Raw genomic sequence first — 19126 nt, 5'->3', positions numbered from 1 at the left:
TACTTCTCTCGCCAACAGCGGGGCTCGCAGGGGCTCCACAGACCTCCCTCCGACTTCCTTCTTCGGGGTGGTTCCCGCCCACAGCTTCAGCTCCCGGGTCAACAAGGAGGGGCTGACTCGCTAGTCCCGCCCAATGCAGGCTGGCCTTCCCCGCCCCGGCGCACCACCTCACCTTCAGTCCACACAGGAGGCGCTCTTCGCAGATTGGGCTCGGAGACGTCCGAGCTCCTCGCGGAAGGCGCTATTCACGAAGGGGGCACTTCAGGGGGGTCACGATCGCGGCGATGTCACTCTCGCCTGGCGACTCGCTTCCACAATCGCTTCAGCCACCGGGGGGCGGAGAGGCACTCGAACTTGGCCACAGTCTTTTGGGGAATTCAAGGCAGTCGCTGGGCAGGCGCTACAGGCGCTAGGTCACCGCCCACGCTGTTGACTGGAACGCCAGTCACATCCAACGCCAGCAACCTTAGCTGCACTATTGCCTGTGTCACCAGCTGCCTTAGGGGTCAACAGGGCAGGTGTCAATCTGGTGTCAGTCTAGAACTCCTTCCTTGTCGAGGTCAAATCAGGAATCAACTAAAATGGCCGCCAGGGACTGGACCTTATATAGCCAGTGCCCTGGGGTGCTAGCACGAGCCAGGAGGTTCTAGAACCTTCTCTGGGTAGGCCCATGACATGGCACTTTTGAGGTGCTTTCTGGTCCTTCAGAGCCACCATACTGGGGTTCTGGAGCAGCCATATTGTGTTCCTGAGGAAACTAAAGGAATTCCTGTCAGGAATGCGCGCCAAGCAAAAGGGCGCCAAAACCTCAAAAGGCCAGAGTTCATGTAGGCTCCAATGGGAGTCACTCACATGAGGGAATTATGTGTCCACCATTTTAAGTTTGAACACACACACAGGTTGTCAACCTCAGTTTCCAGACTCACAGGTTTCGCCAGGTGCCTTGTACATAGGTGTCAGAAACCTCGTGAGTAACTGAGTGTCAAGGAACATCTAGCCCCATGAGACAATCACACAAAAAGTCCTGGTAGACAAAAATAAAAAGCGACAAATTTTTGGAGGTACAGGGGAACAAAATAAATCATAGTGGTGAGGGGACTCTCAGAAGCAGACGGGTCCAACACGCGTCCCCCCCAGCTGAAAGTGGGGAGAGCTACCCAACCCCTTGGGAGTTCTCAACACTAAGGCGGAAATACCTAGAGAGACCGTCTGCATTGGCGTGGTCAACTCCAGGTCGGTGTTCCACCCGAAAGTCCATTCCCTGTAGGGAGATAGACCACCTCAACAGTTTGGGGTTTTCCCCCTTCATTTGCATGAGCCAACGAAGGGGTCGGTGGTCTGTCTGAACCAGGAAGTGCGAGCCAAACAAGTATGGTCGCAGCTTCTTCAGTGCCCAGACCACCGCAAAGGCTTCCCGCTCGATGGTACTCCATCTCTGTTCCCGGGTGTTGGATCTTTCGCCGACTCAACCCACAACCACGGAAGCGAGGATGGCCCCACTCCTCTGCCTCTCCCCAGATCGCCGCACGCACTTCAAATACAGCGTGAGCGCGAACCGGGAAAAGGGAGAAGGTAGGAAAAAAGTAAAACAAAGAAAAAGTAAAGCCAATGCTCTCTCTTTGCTACAGCACAGCAGACACTCTTCTGTAGCTTGGGGAAGGAGATCCTAACCTGCAGCCACAAGAGACAAGAAACACAGAGAAGTACGTTAACATAGAACCCAGTGCTCCTTCCTTTGATTCCCCATCCCCACCAGTTAACACATCCAACACACCCCAATCCCCTCCTTACTTGTGGAATGGTCAGGAGGTATCCGAGAAGAGCAAGGAATCCAAACAGCAAGTCCAACCTGCTTAATACACTAAGCGTGACGAGGGGAAAAAAGTCATGCGTCTGACATAAAAAACCCCCATACGAAAAACGGAAGTGCGAACTAGGCACTAAAGCATTCAACTGAATTACCACTTTCTATGGCCATAGACTAAAACACGCCTCCACTGTAGGCTAAGAACACTACTCTAACTTCGGGTGCTCAACAACCCGGTAAGGTTTCCAGATTTCCCTCGTCGAGGAAAACCCCTTTGTGCACAGTCCCGTAAATCCCAACGTAAACACAGCAGCAGACAGTACGCGCTATTTTCAAAAGCGGCCGCTTTTGTACGTTACCGCTGATTCCCTTTCGCTCAGGAAGACGACCGGAGCGACACCCATCCGGGCGGCTGTCACGAAGCCTCGTGCAGCAGGAAGTCTCCGCTGGCCAAGCAGCGATAGGAAAAGAAGTTCCAAACGATACACAGGTTCCCACGTAGTAATCCAGGAAGCTCGAAGACTCGAATTCCGAAAAACGCCAACAAGGTCAGAAACCAAGCACAGAACCCAAGTGCTGGCGACCTATAACTGAAGAGGGAAGGGGGGCGGGGTTACCGAAAACGAGGAAACAAAGGAAGGACACCAATACAAAAGAAGAAAGAAGGAAAAAAGACTAGATCAAGAAGCTGAAACCCACACTAATTCCCAACAGTACCTCCCCTCAAAGGCCTCCCCACCGGTCGAGGTTTGTTTGGGTGACGAAGATGGAATAACCTAACCAATCTGGGAGCATGCACTCCAGTAGCAGGTTCCCAGGAACGGTCTGAAGGGGGATACCCTTTCCAATCAATCAGGTACATCAACCTCCCTCGTCTCCTTCTGGCATCTAGAATAGCATTAACCTCGAACTCCACCTCACCCTCAACCACCACTGGAGGGGGAGGGGGCAAAGTTTGATCAGTGTCTGCATAGGGCTTCAACAATGAGGTGTGAAACACCGGATGGATGCGATATTCATCCGGTAACTCCAGCCTCATTGCAACCGGATTGATCACCCGAGCTATGGGAAAAGGACCCACATACCTAGGCTGCAGTTTCTTAGGGCCCTCCAGGTGCAGGTTTCTAGTAGACAGCCACACCCGCTCCCCTACGGCATAGGACGGGGCAGGGCTCCTATGTCTATCTGCCTGTCGCTTCATATCCTCTTTTGCCTTTACCAGATGTTCCCTTGCCAAATCCCAAATCCGGCTCAGGGCTGTCCCTAAAGCATCCACAGCAGGCACATGACCAGTGGGTTGAATAGGGATAGCCCTGGGATGAAACCCCATAGAACAGTAAAAGGGAGACATTCCCAATGCGGAATGAAAGCTATTGTTGTACGCGAACTCAGCCAGAGGGAGGGCCACCACCCAATCACAAGTTAGAGAAGTCAACAAACATCTCAAGTACTGTTCCATGGTTTGGTTAACCCTCTCTGTTTGACCATCGGACTGGGGATGATAGGATGAGGAAAGGCAGAGATTCATATGAAGGGCCTCCCCTAATTCAGTCCAAAACCGGGACACAAACTGGGAACCCCTGTCAGACACAACGGAAGAAGGCAGCCCATGCAGCCGCACAATCGATGATACAAATATCAAGGCCATTTCCTTGGCCGTGGGTAGTTTAGGCAAGGGGATGAAATGGCTCATTTTTGTAAAGGAATCAACCACCACAAGAATCACCGTACAACCTGATTTCAAAGGTAGGTCAGTAACAAAGTCCATACTAATCGTATGCCACGGTGCAGGAGGTACAGGTAAAGGTCTCAACAGGCCAGATGGGCAGGAATGGGATGGTTTACTCACAGCGCAAACCGGACAAGAAGCTACATACCGCTGCACATCCTGAGTCAATGACTCCCACCAAAACCAACGTAAGCAGAATTCCCTGGTTTTATGTATTCCTGGATGCCCCACCAGGGCAGATGAATGACACCATTCAATCACAGAGTCCCGTAAAGAGGGAGGTATGAACAATTGCGAGCCATGGTACAGCAACCCATCCCTCTGAGCAAAGGAAGACAGAGATGACCAAGATGTTAAATCCAGACCCCTCAATTTATCTTTCACCGAGGCTACAAAATCATCCAGAGTTACACTCCCCACTATCTTCTCAGATGGAATAAAACATCCTGAGTCCTTATCGGTCCCCCACTCGTTCGGTTTCACATGGATGCGAGATAGGGCATCCGATTTCAATTGCTGAGCGGCAGGCCTGTAGGTGATAATAATATCGTACTCATTGAAGAATGAGACCCACCTCATCTGCCTGGGGGTAAGAGCCCGAGCAGCTCGAAAGAACTCGAGGTTCTTATGATCTGTAAAGATGGTAATGGAATGACGGGCCCCCCACAAATGATGTCTCCATTCTTCAAACGATAGTTTAATGGCCAGCAATTCTCGCTCAGCAACCGTGTAGTTTCTTTCAGCAGGCAACAGAGTTTTTGAAAAGAAGGCAATGGGATGCATAAATCCAGTTTCCACGTCCCGCTGAGATAAAACCCCTCCCACTGCTCCCAAGGAAGCATCTGCTTCGACAAAGAAGGGTAAGGCCGGGTCAGGATGAACCAGAACAGGAGCTGTAGTGAACCTGTCTATCAACTGATCTAGAGACATTTGCGCCACATAAGACCACACAAAAGGCACGCCCTTCCGCAACAATACAGTCATAGGAGCTACGATCTCAGAAAAATGAGAAATAAACCTCCGGTAGAAGTTAGCGAAGCCTAACAACACCTGTACTTCTTTCACATTGGTTGGGGCGGGCCAAGATGTGATAGCCTCGATCTTCCGAGGATCCATTCGTATACCTTCTGCTGACACAACGAAACCCAGGAACTCTACCCTGTTGGTATGAAAAGCACATTTCTCAGGTCTGACAAAGAGCTGATTGTCTTTCAAAGCCTGCAAGACTTGCCGAACATGTTTAACATGTTCCGCTTCCGTATTTGAGAAGATCAATATATCGTCAATGTAGACGATCACGCTCAGATCAAAAAACTCCCTTAACACCTCATTGATAAAAAACTGAAAAGCAGCCGGGGCATTACACAACCCGAAGGGCATAACACAGTGCTCATACAGGCCGAACTTAGTCCGGAAGGCGGTCTTCCATTCGTCGCCTTCACGGACTCGTATGAGATGGTATGCCCCTCGGAGATCTAATTTGGTAAACACCGTCGCATGCTTCAGTTGATCTAGTAACACCGGAATCAAAGGGAGGGGATACTTGTTCTTAATAGTACCCTTATTGAGCGCCCTGTAGTCCACACAGGCGCGAAGACCACCTTCTCGTTTGGGGATGAAAAAGATAGCCGAGGAAGCGGGAGAAGAGGAAGGTCTTATAAACCCCTTAGCCAACATCTCATCTATGTATTCCTTTAAATGGTGTTCCTCAGGCTCAGATAAGGTGTAGATCCGACAACAAGGTAAAGTCGCCCCTGGCATTAGGTCTATGCGACAATCAAAAGAACGATGGGGAGGCAAGCCCCTCGCTCGCCCTTTATCGAACACCTCCGCATACTCCACATAAGCTTCCGGTATGGTCTGCACATCACACCTCAATCCGTCTCCAACCGCACAAGAAAGAGGAGTAAGCCAATCAGTAGCCACCTTGTAACAACTCTGCAGACAAAAGGCTGAATCAAGAGTCACCGTTCTCCTAAACCAATCGATGCGAGGATTGTGGGATTGCAACCAGGGAACCCCCAACACAACACCAAACGAAGGAGCATCAATCAAGTCAAACCTAAGATACTCTGAATGGCCATTATCACACACCATACATAAGGGCTCAGTCTGTTTAGTAATTGTACCTGAGGTCAATTCCGTTCCGTCAATAGCCCTCACAGGTTCTGGTTGTTCCTTCAGAATCCAGGGCACTTTCAATCGTTCCGCTAACTTGAGATCCATAAAATTGCCAGTTGCCCCTGAATCCAATAAGGCGGACACCGGAGTCCTGTGACTGTTAGAGATGACTAAGCAGACAGTGATCATGAAATGTTTGGGCACTCTTTTGACTATGCCCGAAATCTGATAGGAGGGATTGTGCCTATCTTGCATCACCAATTCAGCAGAAGGCTGTACACATGCCACCACCTTCTTGGAGGGCCATGAAGGAGGTTTAACAGAGCAATCCCTGGCATAATGCCCTCCCTGCCCACAGTACAAACACAAATTATGGGTGCGTCTTCTACTTTTCTCATCAGCTGTGAGGGGACCCCGCACCCCACCAATTTCCATGGGCTCAGGGGTTGTTCCACCCTCCCCCTTCACGGAACTCGTTAGCTCACCCTTAGTTGGAACCATACGGGAAAAGTGAAAGCGGTTTTTCTCTCCTCTACGCTCCGTTAGCCTATGATTAAGCTTCACCACAAGGTCTATGAATTCCACACAATCTTCAGGGGGATTCACCACTTGGGAGACAATATCTTTCAGATCTTCTGACAACCCCTGGTAAAATAACGAAGTTCTTTTATCAGGGGGCCAATGGGTTTCAGACACTAACCTGTTGAAAGTAGAGACATAAGTCATTAGGTCTTGTTTTCCCTGTCTGAGTTTCAACAGTTCAGCGTCGCTCGCTTGCATAAACGCATGCTTAGCAAAGAGACAACGCATTTGTTCCTTGAAAGCCAAAAAATCGTTCAGCACAGGGTCCTCATTCTCAACTAGCGGGACAGCCCATGACGCCGCAGTACCTGCTAGGTAAGATATTACAAAAGCCACCTTGGTGGAGTCATTAGGGAATGAAGCGGGTCGACACATAAAGTGCAGATGGCATTGATTCATGAAAATACTATATTTACTGGAGTCACCTGAGAACCTTTCCGGAACCGCCAACGGGACAGGGGAGGGTGTAGTCACATTAACGGTTAAAGGGGGATTACTGGCACTCGTGCTCCTGTCGAATTGAAAAGTAGCTGGATGTACTATGGGAGATTTACCCATTCCCCAAACTGACGCTTTAACCTTTCCTACACTCATCTCCTGACGTAACCCTTGGTTTTCCTGCTGTAATTCCTGCACCTTAAGTTGCAGTGCGTTTACAGCCCCTATTAATTCCTGAACAGTAGGGGCTCTTTCTTCCACCTCATTCCCATCCTCATCCATTCTCGCTCAGGTGGTTGTAATTTCGTGGGCTTGGTTTTCTGTTGGATCTTTCGCCGACTCAACCCACAACCACGGAAGCGAGGATGGCCCCACTCCTCTGCCTCTCCCCAGATCGCCGCACGCACTTCAAATACAGCGTGAGCGCGAACCGGGAAAAGGGAGAAGGTAGGAAAAAAGTAAAACAAAGAAAAAGTAAAGCCAATGCTCTCTCTTTGCTACAGCACAGCAGACACTCTTCTGTAGCTTGGGGAAGGAGATCCTAACCTGCAGCCACAAGAGACAAGAAACACAGAGAAGTACGTTAACATAGAACCCAGTGCTCCTTCCTTTGATTCCCCATCCCCACCAGTTAACACATCCAACACACCCCAATCCCCTCCTTACTTGTGGAATGGTCAGGAGGTATCCGAGAAGAGCAAGGAATCCAAACAGCAAGTCCAACCTGCTTAATACACTAAGCGTGACGAGGGGAAAAAAGTCATGCGTCTGACATAAAAAACCCCCATACGAAAAACGGAAGTGCGAACTAGGCACTAAAGCATTCAACTGAATTACCACTTTCTATGGCCATAGACTAAAACACGCCTCCACTGTAGCGCTAAGAACACTACTCTAACTTCGGGTGCTCAACAACCCGGTAAGGTTTCCAGATTTCCCTCGTCGAGGAAAACCCCTTTGTGCACAGTCCCGTAAATCCCAACGTAAACACAGCAGCAGACAGTACGCGCTATTTTCAAAAGCGGCCGCTTTTGTACGTTACCGCTGATTCCCTTTCGCTCAGGAAGACGACCGGAGCGACACCCATCCGGGCGGCTGTCACGAAGCCTCGTGCAGCAGGAAGTCTCCGCTGGCCAAGCAGCGATAGGAAAAGAAGTTCCAAACGATACACAGGTTCCCACGTAGTAATCCAGGAAGCTCGAAGACTCGAATTCCGAAAAACGCCAACAAGGTCAGAAACCAAGCACAGAACCCAAGTGCTGGCGACCTATAACTGAAGAGGGAAGGGGGGCGGGGTTACCGAAAACGAGGAAACAAAGGAAGGACACCAATACAAAAGAAGAAAGAAGGAAAAAAGACTAGATCAAGAAGCTGAAACCCACACTAATTCCCAACACCGGGGAAGCAGTCTTCGTGACAGAAAGACTACAGGTTGATCCAGACCCTCTTCATTGAGTTGCGATAACACCGCCCCAATGCCAATGTCGGATGCATCTGTCTGGACAATGAACTCTTTCGTGAAATCTGGAGCCTTCAGGACTGGAGCTTTACACAATGCTTGTTTCAGAGTGTCGAAGGCTCGCTGGCAAGCCTCCGTCCAGATGACTCTCCTGGGTTGCTTCTTGGCCGTGAGTTCTGTAAGGGGTGCCACGATAGTGCCATACCCCTTCACGAACCGTCTGTAGTAACCTGTGAGGCCCAGGAAGGCTCGGACCTCAGTCTGGGTCTTGGGGGGTTTCCAGGCCATGATTGCCTCAATCTTTGCCTGAAGGGGTTGCACCGCTCCCCTGCCCACCAAGTGACCTAAGTACACCACCGACCCCTGCCCAATCTGACATTTGCTGGCCTTGATCGTTAAGCCAGCCCGTTCCAGGGCCTGGAGAACAGCTTGCAAATGCTGCAAGTGATCCTCCCAACTGTTACTGAAGACAGCGATGTCATCTAAGTAAGCAGCTGAGAAGGACTCCATTCCGGTGAGGATCATGTTCACCAGTCGCTGGAATGTTGCAGGAGCGTTCTTGAGCCCAAAGGGCATCATACAGAACTGGTAGTGTCCATCAGGTGTGGAGAAGGCTGACCTTTCCTTGGCTCCATCAGTCATGGGAATCTGCCAATACCCTGCGGTGAGGTCAAGGGTACTGAGATATTGGGCAGCTCCCAACCGGTCAATCAGTTCATCCGCCCTAGGGATCGGATGAGCATCGGTCTTCGTGACCGAATTGAGTCCTCGATAGTCCACGCAGAATCGCAATTCTGGCGTGGTGCCAGGTGGCGCAGGTTTGGGAACCAAAACCACCGGGCTAGACCAAGGGCTACTTGAGGGTTCGATGACTCCTAGCTCCAGCATCTTGGCTACCTCGCTTCGGATGCTGGCCTTCACCTTGTCAGACAGCCGGTAAGACTTGGACTTCACAGGTGGGCTGTCTCCTGTGTCCACATCATGGGTACACAGGTGGGTCTTACCCGGAACAAGGGAGAACAGAGGAGCGAATGACCCCAAGACCTGGCGACATTCCTCCTGCTGCTCAGGAGTCAAATATGGTGAGAGTTTCACTCCCTCCACTGACCCATCCTTCTCTTGAGACGCAAATAGGTCGGGGAGAGGCTCAGTGTCCTCTTCCTCCGATCCATCAGTCACCATGATTAACGTGACTTCGGGCCTCTCGTAGTGGGGCTTGAGGCGGTTGGCATGTAACACCCGATGCGGATGCCGAGGGGTTTTCACATCCACCAAATAGGTGGCCTTGCCCATCTTTTCCAACACCTCAAAGGGGCCTGTCCACCGATCCTGGAGGGCACTCAGCTCTCCAGGCTCCATCACCCACACCTTCTGGCCAGGCTCCAACTCCACCGGGTGAGCATTGTGGTCATACCACGCTTTCATCACAGACTGGCTGGCTTCCAAGTTGTCAGAAGCCTGCTTCCACAACTTAGCCATTTGGCTTCGGAAGGCCAGCATGTAGCTCACCACATCCTGGGGAACTTTCCGGGGAGACTTTTCCCAGGAGTCTCGCACCAGGCTAAGAGGTCCACGTACAGGGTGCCCGTACAGAAGCTCGAAGGGGCTGAAACCCACTCCCTTCTGTGGCACTTCCCTGTAGGAAAAGAGCAAACAGGGTAGGAGGACGTCCCATTTCCTCCGCAGGCTTTCGGGTAGACTTCTGATCATACCCTTCAACGTCTTGTTGAATCTCTCCACGAGGCCATTGGCCTGTGGGTGATAAGGAGTGGTGAACCGGTAGGTCACTCCACACTCCTTCCACATTGCCCGCATGTATGCTGACATGAAGTTGGTCCCCCTGTCAGACACAACTTCTTTGGGGAAACCCACTCGGGTAAAGATCCCCATCAGGGCCTTCGCCACCACCGGTGCAGTGATGGTTCTCAGAGGTATGGCCTCTGGATACCTTGTGGCATGATCCACCAGTACCAGGATAAACCTGTGACCGGATGATGTCGGTGGATCAAGGGGCCCAGCAATGTCGATGCCCACCCTTTCAAAGGGGGTGCCAACGACGGGAAGTGGTTCCAGGGGAGCCTTTAGCTTCATCCCTGTTTTCCCACTGGCTTGGCATGACACACACGTCCGACAGTAGGTGTCGGACGCCACCCTCATTCGAGGCCAATAAAAGTGGGGGACAAGCCGGGCAAAGGTCTTGTCCTGACCCAAGTGTCCTGCCAATGGAATCTCATGTGCCAACTCTAATAAGAAGGCTCGGTAACACTGTGGGACTACCAGGGCCCGTGACAATCCGTGCACTGGCGCCCTGGGTTCACTGTAGAGGAGACCATCCTCCCAGTAAACACGATAGTTCCCAGACTGGTTACCTGCTGCCTGGGCTTCAGCCTGTTGCCTCAGACCCTCGAGGGTGGGACATTCCCTCTGTCCCTTGCTCAGTTCCTCCCTGGACGGTCCTCCTTCCACTCGCCACTCGGCGGGGATAGGCAGGTCCTCCAACGGAACCATGTCCTCCTCCGCGGACTCCGGGTCCACCTCCTCCGGTGGCCTATCCGTCTCACGGGGCACGGACACCGAGGCAGGCTCCTCCTGTCCTCGAGATGCTCCCTCTTCGGCAGCTGGGTGGGCCATTGTTCCAGGCTCCAACCCACGCGACTTCTCCTTCTGAGCAGCCGCCGACCTGGTACTCACACAGGCCCACTCAGGTGTACCCAGCATCTCAGAATGAGTCCGGTATTCCACCTCCTTCCAAGCATTGTGCTCCATGTCATTGCCCAGCAAACAATCGACTGGCACGGCGGGGCTTACGGCAACTCGAAGTGAACCTGCAACCCCTCCCCACTCAAAGGGAACCTCGGCCACGGGATAGTGGCTCGTTCGGCCGTCAGCCATCGCGGCCGGATGAAGTACGCCTGGAATCACCTGCTCTGAGGATACCAGATGACTCCTGACTATAGTCACACTGGCTCCTGTATCTCTCAGAGCCTCCCCCCTATGGCCATTGATGGTGACCCATTGCCCATACTTGGTAGTATTCGCGGGCACCTGGATCTTTGGAACCATCGCCCGATCACCCAGGGACACTAAGGTGACTCCCGCCCACTCCCTTCCCTTACTCAAGGACATCTCCTCCCCAAGCGCTGCACTAGCGACTCCCGGGGCCTTTCCTCCAGTGGGAGGGGGTGGTCTCTTTGGGCATTTCACGTCTCCCTTATAATGTCCAATACCACCGCACTCAAAGCAATGGACAACCCTTGGCTGCTGACTCTGGCCAGGATTAGGGTTCTTCTGCGGGTTAGCCTTAGGGTTGGAGAAGGTGTTTTTCCCCTTAAAGCTATTTTGGGGGCCTTTGGAGAACTCCTGTTTCTTCTTATCTCCCCCCTCTTTCCTCTGGGGAGCGCCCTGTCCGGACTTCTGAGTTTCTCCTCCCGTCCCCCTCGTGGACACTCTGGTACTTACCCAGACGTCCGCCTCCTCAGCAAGCTTACGGGGGCAAGTAAGTTTGCTGTCTACCAGGTGTTGCCTCAGCTCGGGAAGACATTTCTCGAGTAGATGTTCCTTGAGTATCAAGTCATACAACCCGTGATAGTCCTCCACCTCACTACCTTGGACCCACCCTTCCAGGGCTTTCTTGGCATAATCCAGGAAGTCAACCCAATTTTGTGAGCTCAGCTTGTGGCTGCCCCTGAACCTTTGCCGGTATTTCTCGGGGGTCAACCCAAACTTCCTGATGAGCGCCACCTTCATGGCGGGGTAATTTACCTGTTCCTCCCGGTCGAGGGCCAATAGGGCATCCCTACCTGACGGAGGCATGTACCGGTATAATCCACCACCCCAATGCTTCTCATGGATCCCATGGGCTCTTAAGGAGACCTCATAGGCTGTCAGCCATTTAGCAATGTCGTCTCCAGCAGTGTAGCTGGCGACCACGTCCTTAGGTAAATGAGGCCTGGGCTCCCTGGCAATTTCCTGAGACTCGACACCCTCCGGAGTGTTGTTACGGGACTTGAGGTCGAGTTCCTTTAGCCTGAACTCGTGTTCCATCCTCCTCCCTTCCAGCTCCAACCTAGCCAACTCTAACCTCAGATGTCTTTCTTCCCTCCTGTCGGCCAACTCGGTTTCAGACAACCCTCTAGAGGATACGCTGCTGCCCTCCCGTGAAGTTACCTTGGGGCTGATTGACATTTCACCCACCCCCGGGGGACCTGCAGTCACTACCTCAACAACAGTATCTCTGTCAAATTCCTCCTCCTCCACCGTTCCCTCCGTGTGTGCCTCCACCCAGGCTCGCAGACTAGTACGGAGCTCCTCTCTTTTGGCCCCTCGCCTGACGAACACACCCCTTTCCTGACAGAAATCCTTGAGTTGCGCCACAGTATAGGTCTCCAACTCTGACATATTGAATTCCATCTCGTCAGCGAAAAGTGTGGACAACTACCACGAAGTAGGTTGAAAGGATAAGAACAACTGAGGGTCACTTCCACCCACCACCAGACAAGAATTTAGAAAAAAACAAAAAGTTAAATTAGAGGGCCGCTGGAAGAAAACTCCGGGTGTGTACCTGTGGTGCACACTGAATTATTATGGGGTTCACAACAAGCACGGCTCGCAATCCCACCGCTGAGCCACCAATTTTATGTTGGACCTGCGCGGGCAAGCCCAGCATAAAGGGGGAGGTAGCTTGACTCGAGTGGCTAGGCAGGTGAAGGCTATAGTGTTAAGCCAGCTTGGACCCGATAATAACCCCCTGTACACCACACAAAAAGAAGGACACCACACCACTGTTATGGAAAAATACGATTCGTTTATATAAAAGTTCTCTGGGTTTGTAGGAAATTCACTTAGGGTTTCACATTTACATTTCCTGCAAGGGTTTGTTCAATGGAATACTGGTTTCTCATAAATAAATAGTTGGACTCTAATGAATAAATACACTGGATAAATAGCAGATATAAATACAGTAGAATAAATATTAATTAGCAATGACTGGAATAATTAGAATAAATATGATCAATGACCAGAATAAATATCAGAATAGATATCAGCAATGTCTAGAACAGTAAATATCAGCAATGTCTAGAACAGTAATGACTGGATTAAATATCAGAATGGATATCAACAATGACCGGTATCGCTGCCACCAATTAATCACTTTTAAATACAGACACTTTTCCAGTGTGGTGAAAGGAGAGATTACTCTTACAGTTTGTTGGACAGCCCGACAGGCTTTCAGGCTTCTCGGGATACAGAACTACTTTTGGGACTCTTTTGTAACCACTCGATGCACACACGTGTATCTAGAAAGCAAGGAAATACATTAAGCAGCTCATTCACACTCGGCTGCCACCGGGAGAGGACCTATACTTGGCGCTGGGGGTCTATATTCGCTGACAGGGCTGGTTCACCCTCAGAACCCTGGCGGCACCAGTTCAAAGTCTTTAGACGACGAACGTGCTGCCGGGGAGGTCGCAAAAACTCCACAGTTCAGTCAAAGCAATGCCGCTGTTTAGCTCTCACACACCGCGGCTCTTAGCGGAACACACGGCCCACCTCACATCAGCTGTATCGGACGATACGGTCAGGCACAGTACTTCTCTCGCCAACAGCGGGGCTCGCAGGGGCTCCACAGACCTCCCTCCGACTTCCTTCTTCGGGGTGGTTCCCGCCCACAGCTTCAGCTCCTGGGTCAACAAGGAGGGGCTGACTCGCTAGTCCCGCCCAATGCAGGCTGGCCTTCCCCGCCCCGGCGCACCACCTCACCTTCAGTCCACACAGGAGGCGCTCTTCGCAGATTGGGCTCGGAGACGTCCGAGCTCCTCGCGGAAGGCGCTATTCACGAAGGGGGCACTTCAGGGGGGTCACGATCGCGGCGATGTCACTCTCGCCTGGCGACTCGCTTCCACAATCGCTTCAGCCACCGGGGGGCGGAGAGGCACTCGAACTTGGCCACAGTCTTTTGGGGAATTCAAGGCAGTCGCTGGGCAGGCGCTACAGGCGCTAGGTCACCGCCCACGCTGTTGACTGGAACGCCAGTCACATCCAACGCCAGCAACCTTAGCTGCACTATTGCCTGTGTCACCAGCTGCCTTAGGGGTCAACAGGGCAGGTGTCAATCTGGTGTCAGTCTAGAACTCCTTCCTTGTCGAGGTCAAATCAGGAATCAGGAATCAACTAAAATGGCCGCCAGGGACTGGACCTTATATAGCCAGTGCCCTGGGGTGCTAGCACGAGCCAGGAGGTTCTAGAACCTTCTCTGGGTAGGCCCATGACATGGCACTTTTGAGGTGCTTTCTGGTCCTTCAGAGCCACCATACTGGGGTTCTGGAGCAGCCATATTGTGTTCCTGAGGAAACTAAAGGAATTCCTGTCAGGAATGCGCGCCAAGCAAAAGGGCGCCAAAACCTCAAAAGGCCAGAGTTCATGTAGGCTCCAATGGGAGTCACTCACATGAGGGAATTATGTGTCCACCATTTTAAGTTTGAACACACACACAGGTTGTCAACCTCAGTTTCCAGACTCACAGGTTTCGCCAGGTGCCTTGTACATAGGTGCCAGAAACCTCGTGAGTAACTGAGTGTCAAGGAACATCTAGCCCCATGAGACAATCACACAAAAAGTCCTGGTAGACAAAAATAAAAAGCGACAAATTTTTGGAGGTACAGGGGAACAAAATAAATCATAGTGGTGAGGGGACTCTCAGAAGCAGACGGGTCCAACACCATCTCTTTCAAAACTGAGCATTTTAGCCTTCTCTGTTTATAGAGAGTTGATCTATCAAGTTACAGAGAGCTTTACAGCTTATATTGGATTGCCTTCATGAGCTGTTGATGATACTGTTTATTGATATATGTGAATCAGTTTGTTGTGATTGATTAAGAGCAGTCACCAAGATCAGACTTAAAAAAGCTTCTTAAAATAAAAATTTCAAAGATGAGACCATCCTGCCCTAATAAAGAGCAGGGAATTATGAAAGGAGAAAGGTGAGTTCTAGAGTCCAAGAGCATTCCCAAATTGTTATGTTACAAATGGAAGGAAGTGATGTAAATCTAGAGCCCATAAATATTGTTTTATTGCTACGACTAATGGCCCAGCTCCAATGTTCCAATGAAAATTCACCCAAGAGTATATTGCAATAATCTAAAATAGAATAGTAATATAATCCTGTACATTAACACTTCAAAGTGTGTAGGATGTAAGTATAGTGATAAGGAACTGTGACTCACGCTACCAGCGGTTCAAACTTATATGTACATTAGAATATTTATCAAGAACTAAGATATTGAAGTTACAGATGTTTCTTTTAACTAAGGTGCGGTTCTCAATAAAACATCTAAAACAAAATTTTAAAAAGTCATGAACATGGAAGTAATAATATATGCGATAAAGTACCCTCAACCATATCTTTTAAGGGTATTCCAAGCCATCATGGAGTTTTGGGATCATATAGACGCATAAGGGTTAGTGATGTTAAAAGGTCATGGAATTCAGGGGTGACTTGCAGTATACTTTTTATGAAGCTTGGGGGTATTATTATTCTTTATAGTATGTGTTTTTATATCACCTGGCCCTTCTGTAGCTTGTCAAGTTGCCATGTATCATGTGCCGATTTTTGCCGTTCATGTCACAAGTAGGGGTGGGAGTACTCACCTAATTCAGTGTAATGTAATCATGCGGAATTACCTAAACATTCAGCAAGATCACGCTTGAATTATCTGAGAAGAGAAATTCTACAGTTAGCTCTATTTGTTAGTGCAAAAGTGCCCCCTCATTTCTAAAATGCATGTGAGGATGCATTGTGCGCAAAGAAATAGCCCTGATGCAAAATAACATGAATAATGAGCGGCCTCTTTCACTCACCAAATGTTCCCTGGGGGTAAGATTTAACCCCAACTTAATACCAATATTTAGAGAATTTTTTTAGCACAAAATGCAGTTGAACACAAATAGCGATTGCGAACAGCCACTCGTTAAAAATGTGCTCTCACATTATGATTATTTCCACAAATTTCTCTTAATTACTTGAGGTGGAGTCATTGAGTATTGATCTGAAATTCCACATTAGAGTAACACATAATTATCAAAAGTACTTCAATTACTCCGGCCTAATTGATATTATGGCCAGGTCTATTCAGAAGCAGATAACATATTGAAATTAATGAGCCCAAATATGTATTGTTAGAATGTAGATTACAAATACCATAAAGCAACAGGTTGTATATTAAATAACACAAATGGTTTAAGATATCATATGTAGTTTGGTATCACTTTCTAAAGCAAAAGCGTACTAATGCTTGGTAAGAGTAATTACCAGGTATACGTACACTACTTTTAAATGTTTCAACCAACTCATCACCATCAAAAAGACAATTTCGTTTTTTCAAACTCCATGTCCCAATCACAGACTGTGTTTGGTTCCGCACACCTTCACAAACAGTTTAAAGGAAGACGGCCACCGGCTCTTGCTGACATCTTATGGACAGGGACATTGTTATGTCATCACTCACTTTGAATAAGCTAATGAATCTTGTGAAATTTCACAGTTTTAGTGCCAGCGTATCCTTGTGTAAGATTGGTCAACCAGAGACTGCTTTGAGCAGAAATTGTCTTCTGAATGTGGGCAGGAGACATATTGTCCTCAAACCTGTTTCCTGATGGTAATTCACATGACTTTTGAGGGTGAGGTGTGCCATTCCATTCAAATATAATGTAAGATGCCTGTAAGGGAGTTTTGTGATATTTTCATAAATACACAAATGTCTTGTGAAATTTCAAGACATTTCACAATTTTGATTTAAAATTTCAACCATCTCTAGTTCAGGTGTCAGATTTGCTTGTGATAAGAAAACAAATAAAAGGAGTTTACACATGCTCAAATATTATTTAGAGGTTACTAAGAGTTATTATAAATAGTATTTTCCTGCTTATGCTCATTGAGCTGAGGTGGTATACTAATAGTGTTAAGTAAAGCTCAGCAACCATAATACTTTATGAGGGCACTTGTTTTTGATTGATATAATCTTTCATACCCTCTGTCAATGCCTCCCAGGTATGCCGCCTTCTCCTGAGGTACTTCTAAGGGCTCCACCCACAAACCTTGTCATTGACTCTGAGACGCCCAGCAGCCTGAGGGCCCACTGGAAAGCCCCAAAAGGCCAGGTTCTGCACTACAAAGTGACGTGCTCCCAGACAACAAGCAGCCTTCCTGTCCAGACGGTACGTGTAACCATGTCTAAGAAGTAATGTGTAAGATATAGCAATCTTTGTCCATGAGGACATTGTAAGGCTGGCCCTTAGTTTTGCCTTTTTCCCTTAGTATCTTTCAATTTGCTACTATAGGGCTAGTTAAAAGACAAGGAGTAAAAACTACGTAAAGGAATTTAGCGTCTTTAAATCCTATTTACTTTCTTTTCTTCTCAATACCTTCATTAGGATTGTAAGGTTGACCCTTATTTTTGTCTTTTGTCCCTTAGTATCATTCAATTTGCTACTATAGGGCTAGTTAAAAGACAAGGAGTAAAAACTACGTAAAGGAATTTAGCGTCTTTAAATCCTATTTACTTTCTTTTCTTCTCAATACCTTCATTAGGATTGTAAGGTTGACCCTTATTTTTGTCTTTTGTCCCTTAGTATCATTCAATTTGCTACTATAGGGCTAGTTAAAAAACAAGGAGTAAAAACTACGTGAAGGAATTTAGCGTCTTTAAATCCTATTTAATTTCTTTTCTTCTCGATACCTTCAAGACGATTGTAAGGTTGACCCTTATTTTTGTCTTTTGTCCCTTAGTATCATTCAATTTGCTACTATAGTGCTAGTTAAAAAACAAGGAGTAAAAACTACGTAAAGAAATTTAGCGTCTTTAAATCCTATTAACTTTCTTTTCTTCTTGATAACTTCATGACGATTGAGACTAGAGGTAGAAAGGGCTGTTTCAGAGCACCAAAGAGAAAGTCAGCTATAGCAGCTGCTATCAAGCATGCAAGCCTTGGAGTGATCCCCTCTGTAAGCCTCTGAGACGTCCCATTTATGGCATCAGAGCGATACAACAAGTAGGCATTAGACCCGCGGCTTATGTAATTGTAAACTGATTTATTTCTGCCCTGCACAGGTGACTGTCTCTGGCAGGAGCAGCAGTGTCATTTTTCAACCTCTGGCCCCAGATACGGTATACCAGGTGACAGTGACTGCAATTTACAGCGGCGGACAAAGTGAAGTTGTATCTGCCTCTGGGCGAACAGGTAAGAATTTGTACAGACATAGTAATCTTTATGGATGCCAATCTAACCCTCACTGACATCCAATTTCTGCACATTCTCTCTGTAAAGAGGAAAGTGAGTGCCAAGTGAAATCAGGTACAGAAGTTGTGTAATGGAGGCGCACTCAGAAACCATGCCATCACCATTTATTTTAAGAGCTTAGAAATTGGAATTCTGATTGGTCTGTTAAATTCCAAATACTCTTTCAGAATTCTGAACACCGGTTGCTCTGTGCTGCATTTTCACATGAATGAGCGTTTATTTGGGCAAGCCCCATCTCCGTGCACTAACTAAAATGTTGGATTTCCTTGCTGCCTACACATGGGTATATATGACACAAGACCCACTCCACCACCACCTTTGCGACTTCCTTTACAGCTGAAAAATATTTCAAGTCTAAAACTGGAGTACAAACTATTTTGGAGGGGAAACAACTTTTACAACGCAGTCATTACATCGCACAACCTTTACAACGCAGTCATTACATTGCAACATGCTTTACATCACATGTAATTACAACACAGCCATTACATCGCAGGTCAATACAACGCATGTCATTACAACGCATATCACTACAACGCAGGCAATAAATCGCAAGTCATTGCAACGCATACATTTACAATGCATAGTACCCTTACACTATCTGACACTTACCCTACTGTTGCACACACTAGAGTTAGAATAGTAATTTTTACCCCTACACTATCCAACACTTACCCTACTGTTGCACTCACTG

At 48.5% G+C, this 19126-nt stretch overlaps 1 protein-coding gene across 2 annotated transcripts in view; it reads left to right on the top strand.

Moving 5' to 3' along the window:
• The window catches only part of COL20A1 (collagen type XX alpha 1 chain), a 491294-nt gene that overhangs the window by 267689 nt on the left and 204479 nt on the right, over positions 1 to 19126 (top strand). For both annotated transcript variants that reach the window (XM_086932816.1, XM_086932817.1), the window contains exons 19-20: positions 17183 to 17349; positions 18243 to 18372. In XM_086932816.1, coding sequence (XP_086788942.1) covers positions 17183 to 17349; positions 18243 to 18372 — 297 coding nt within the window. The remainder of the gene's footprint in view (positions 1 to 17182; positions 17350 to 18242; positions 18373 to 19126) is intronic.

The sequence above is a fragment of the Lissotriton vulgaris genome, chromosome 7, assembly GCF_964263255.1.
Source record: "Lissotriton vulgaris chromosome 7, aLisVul1.2, whole genome shotgun sequence".
Lineage (NCBI taxonomy): Eukaryota > Metazoa > Chordata > Amphibia > Caudata > Salamandridae > Lissotriton > Lissotriton vulgaris.
The sequence above is the reverse complement of the archived record's forward strand: the minus strand, read 5'-3'. Positions and strand labels throughout refer to the sequence as shown.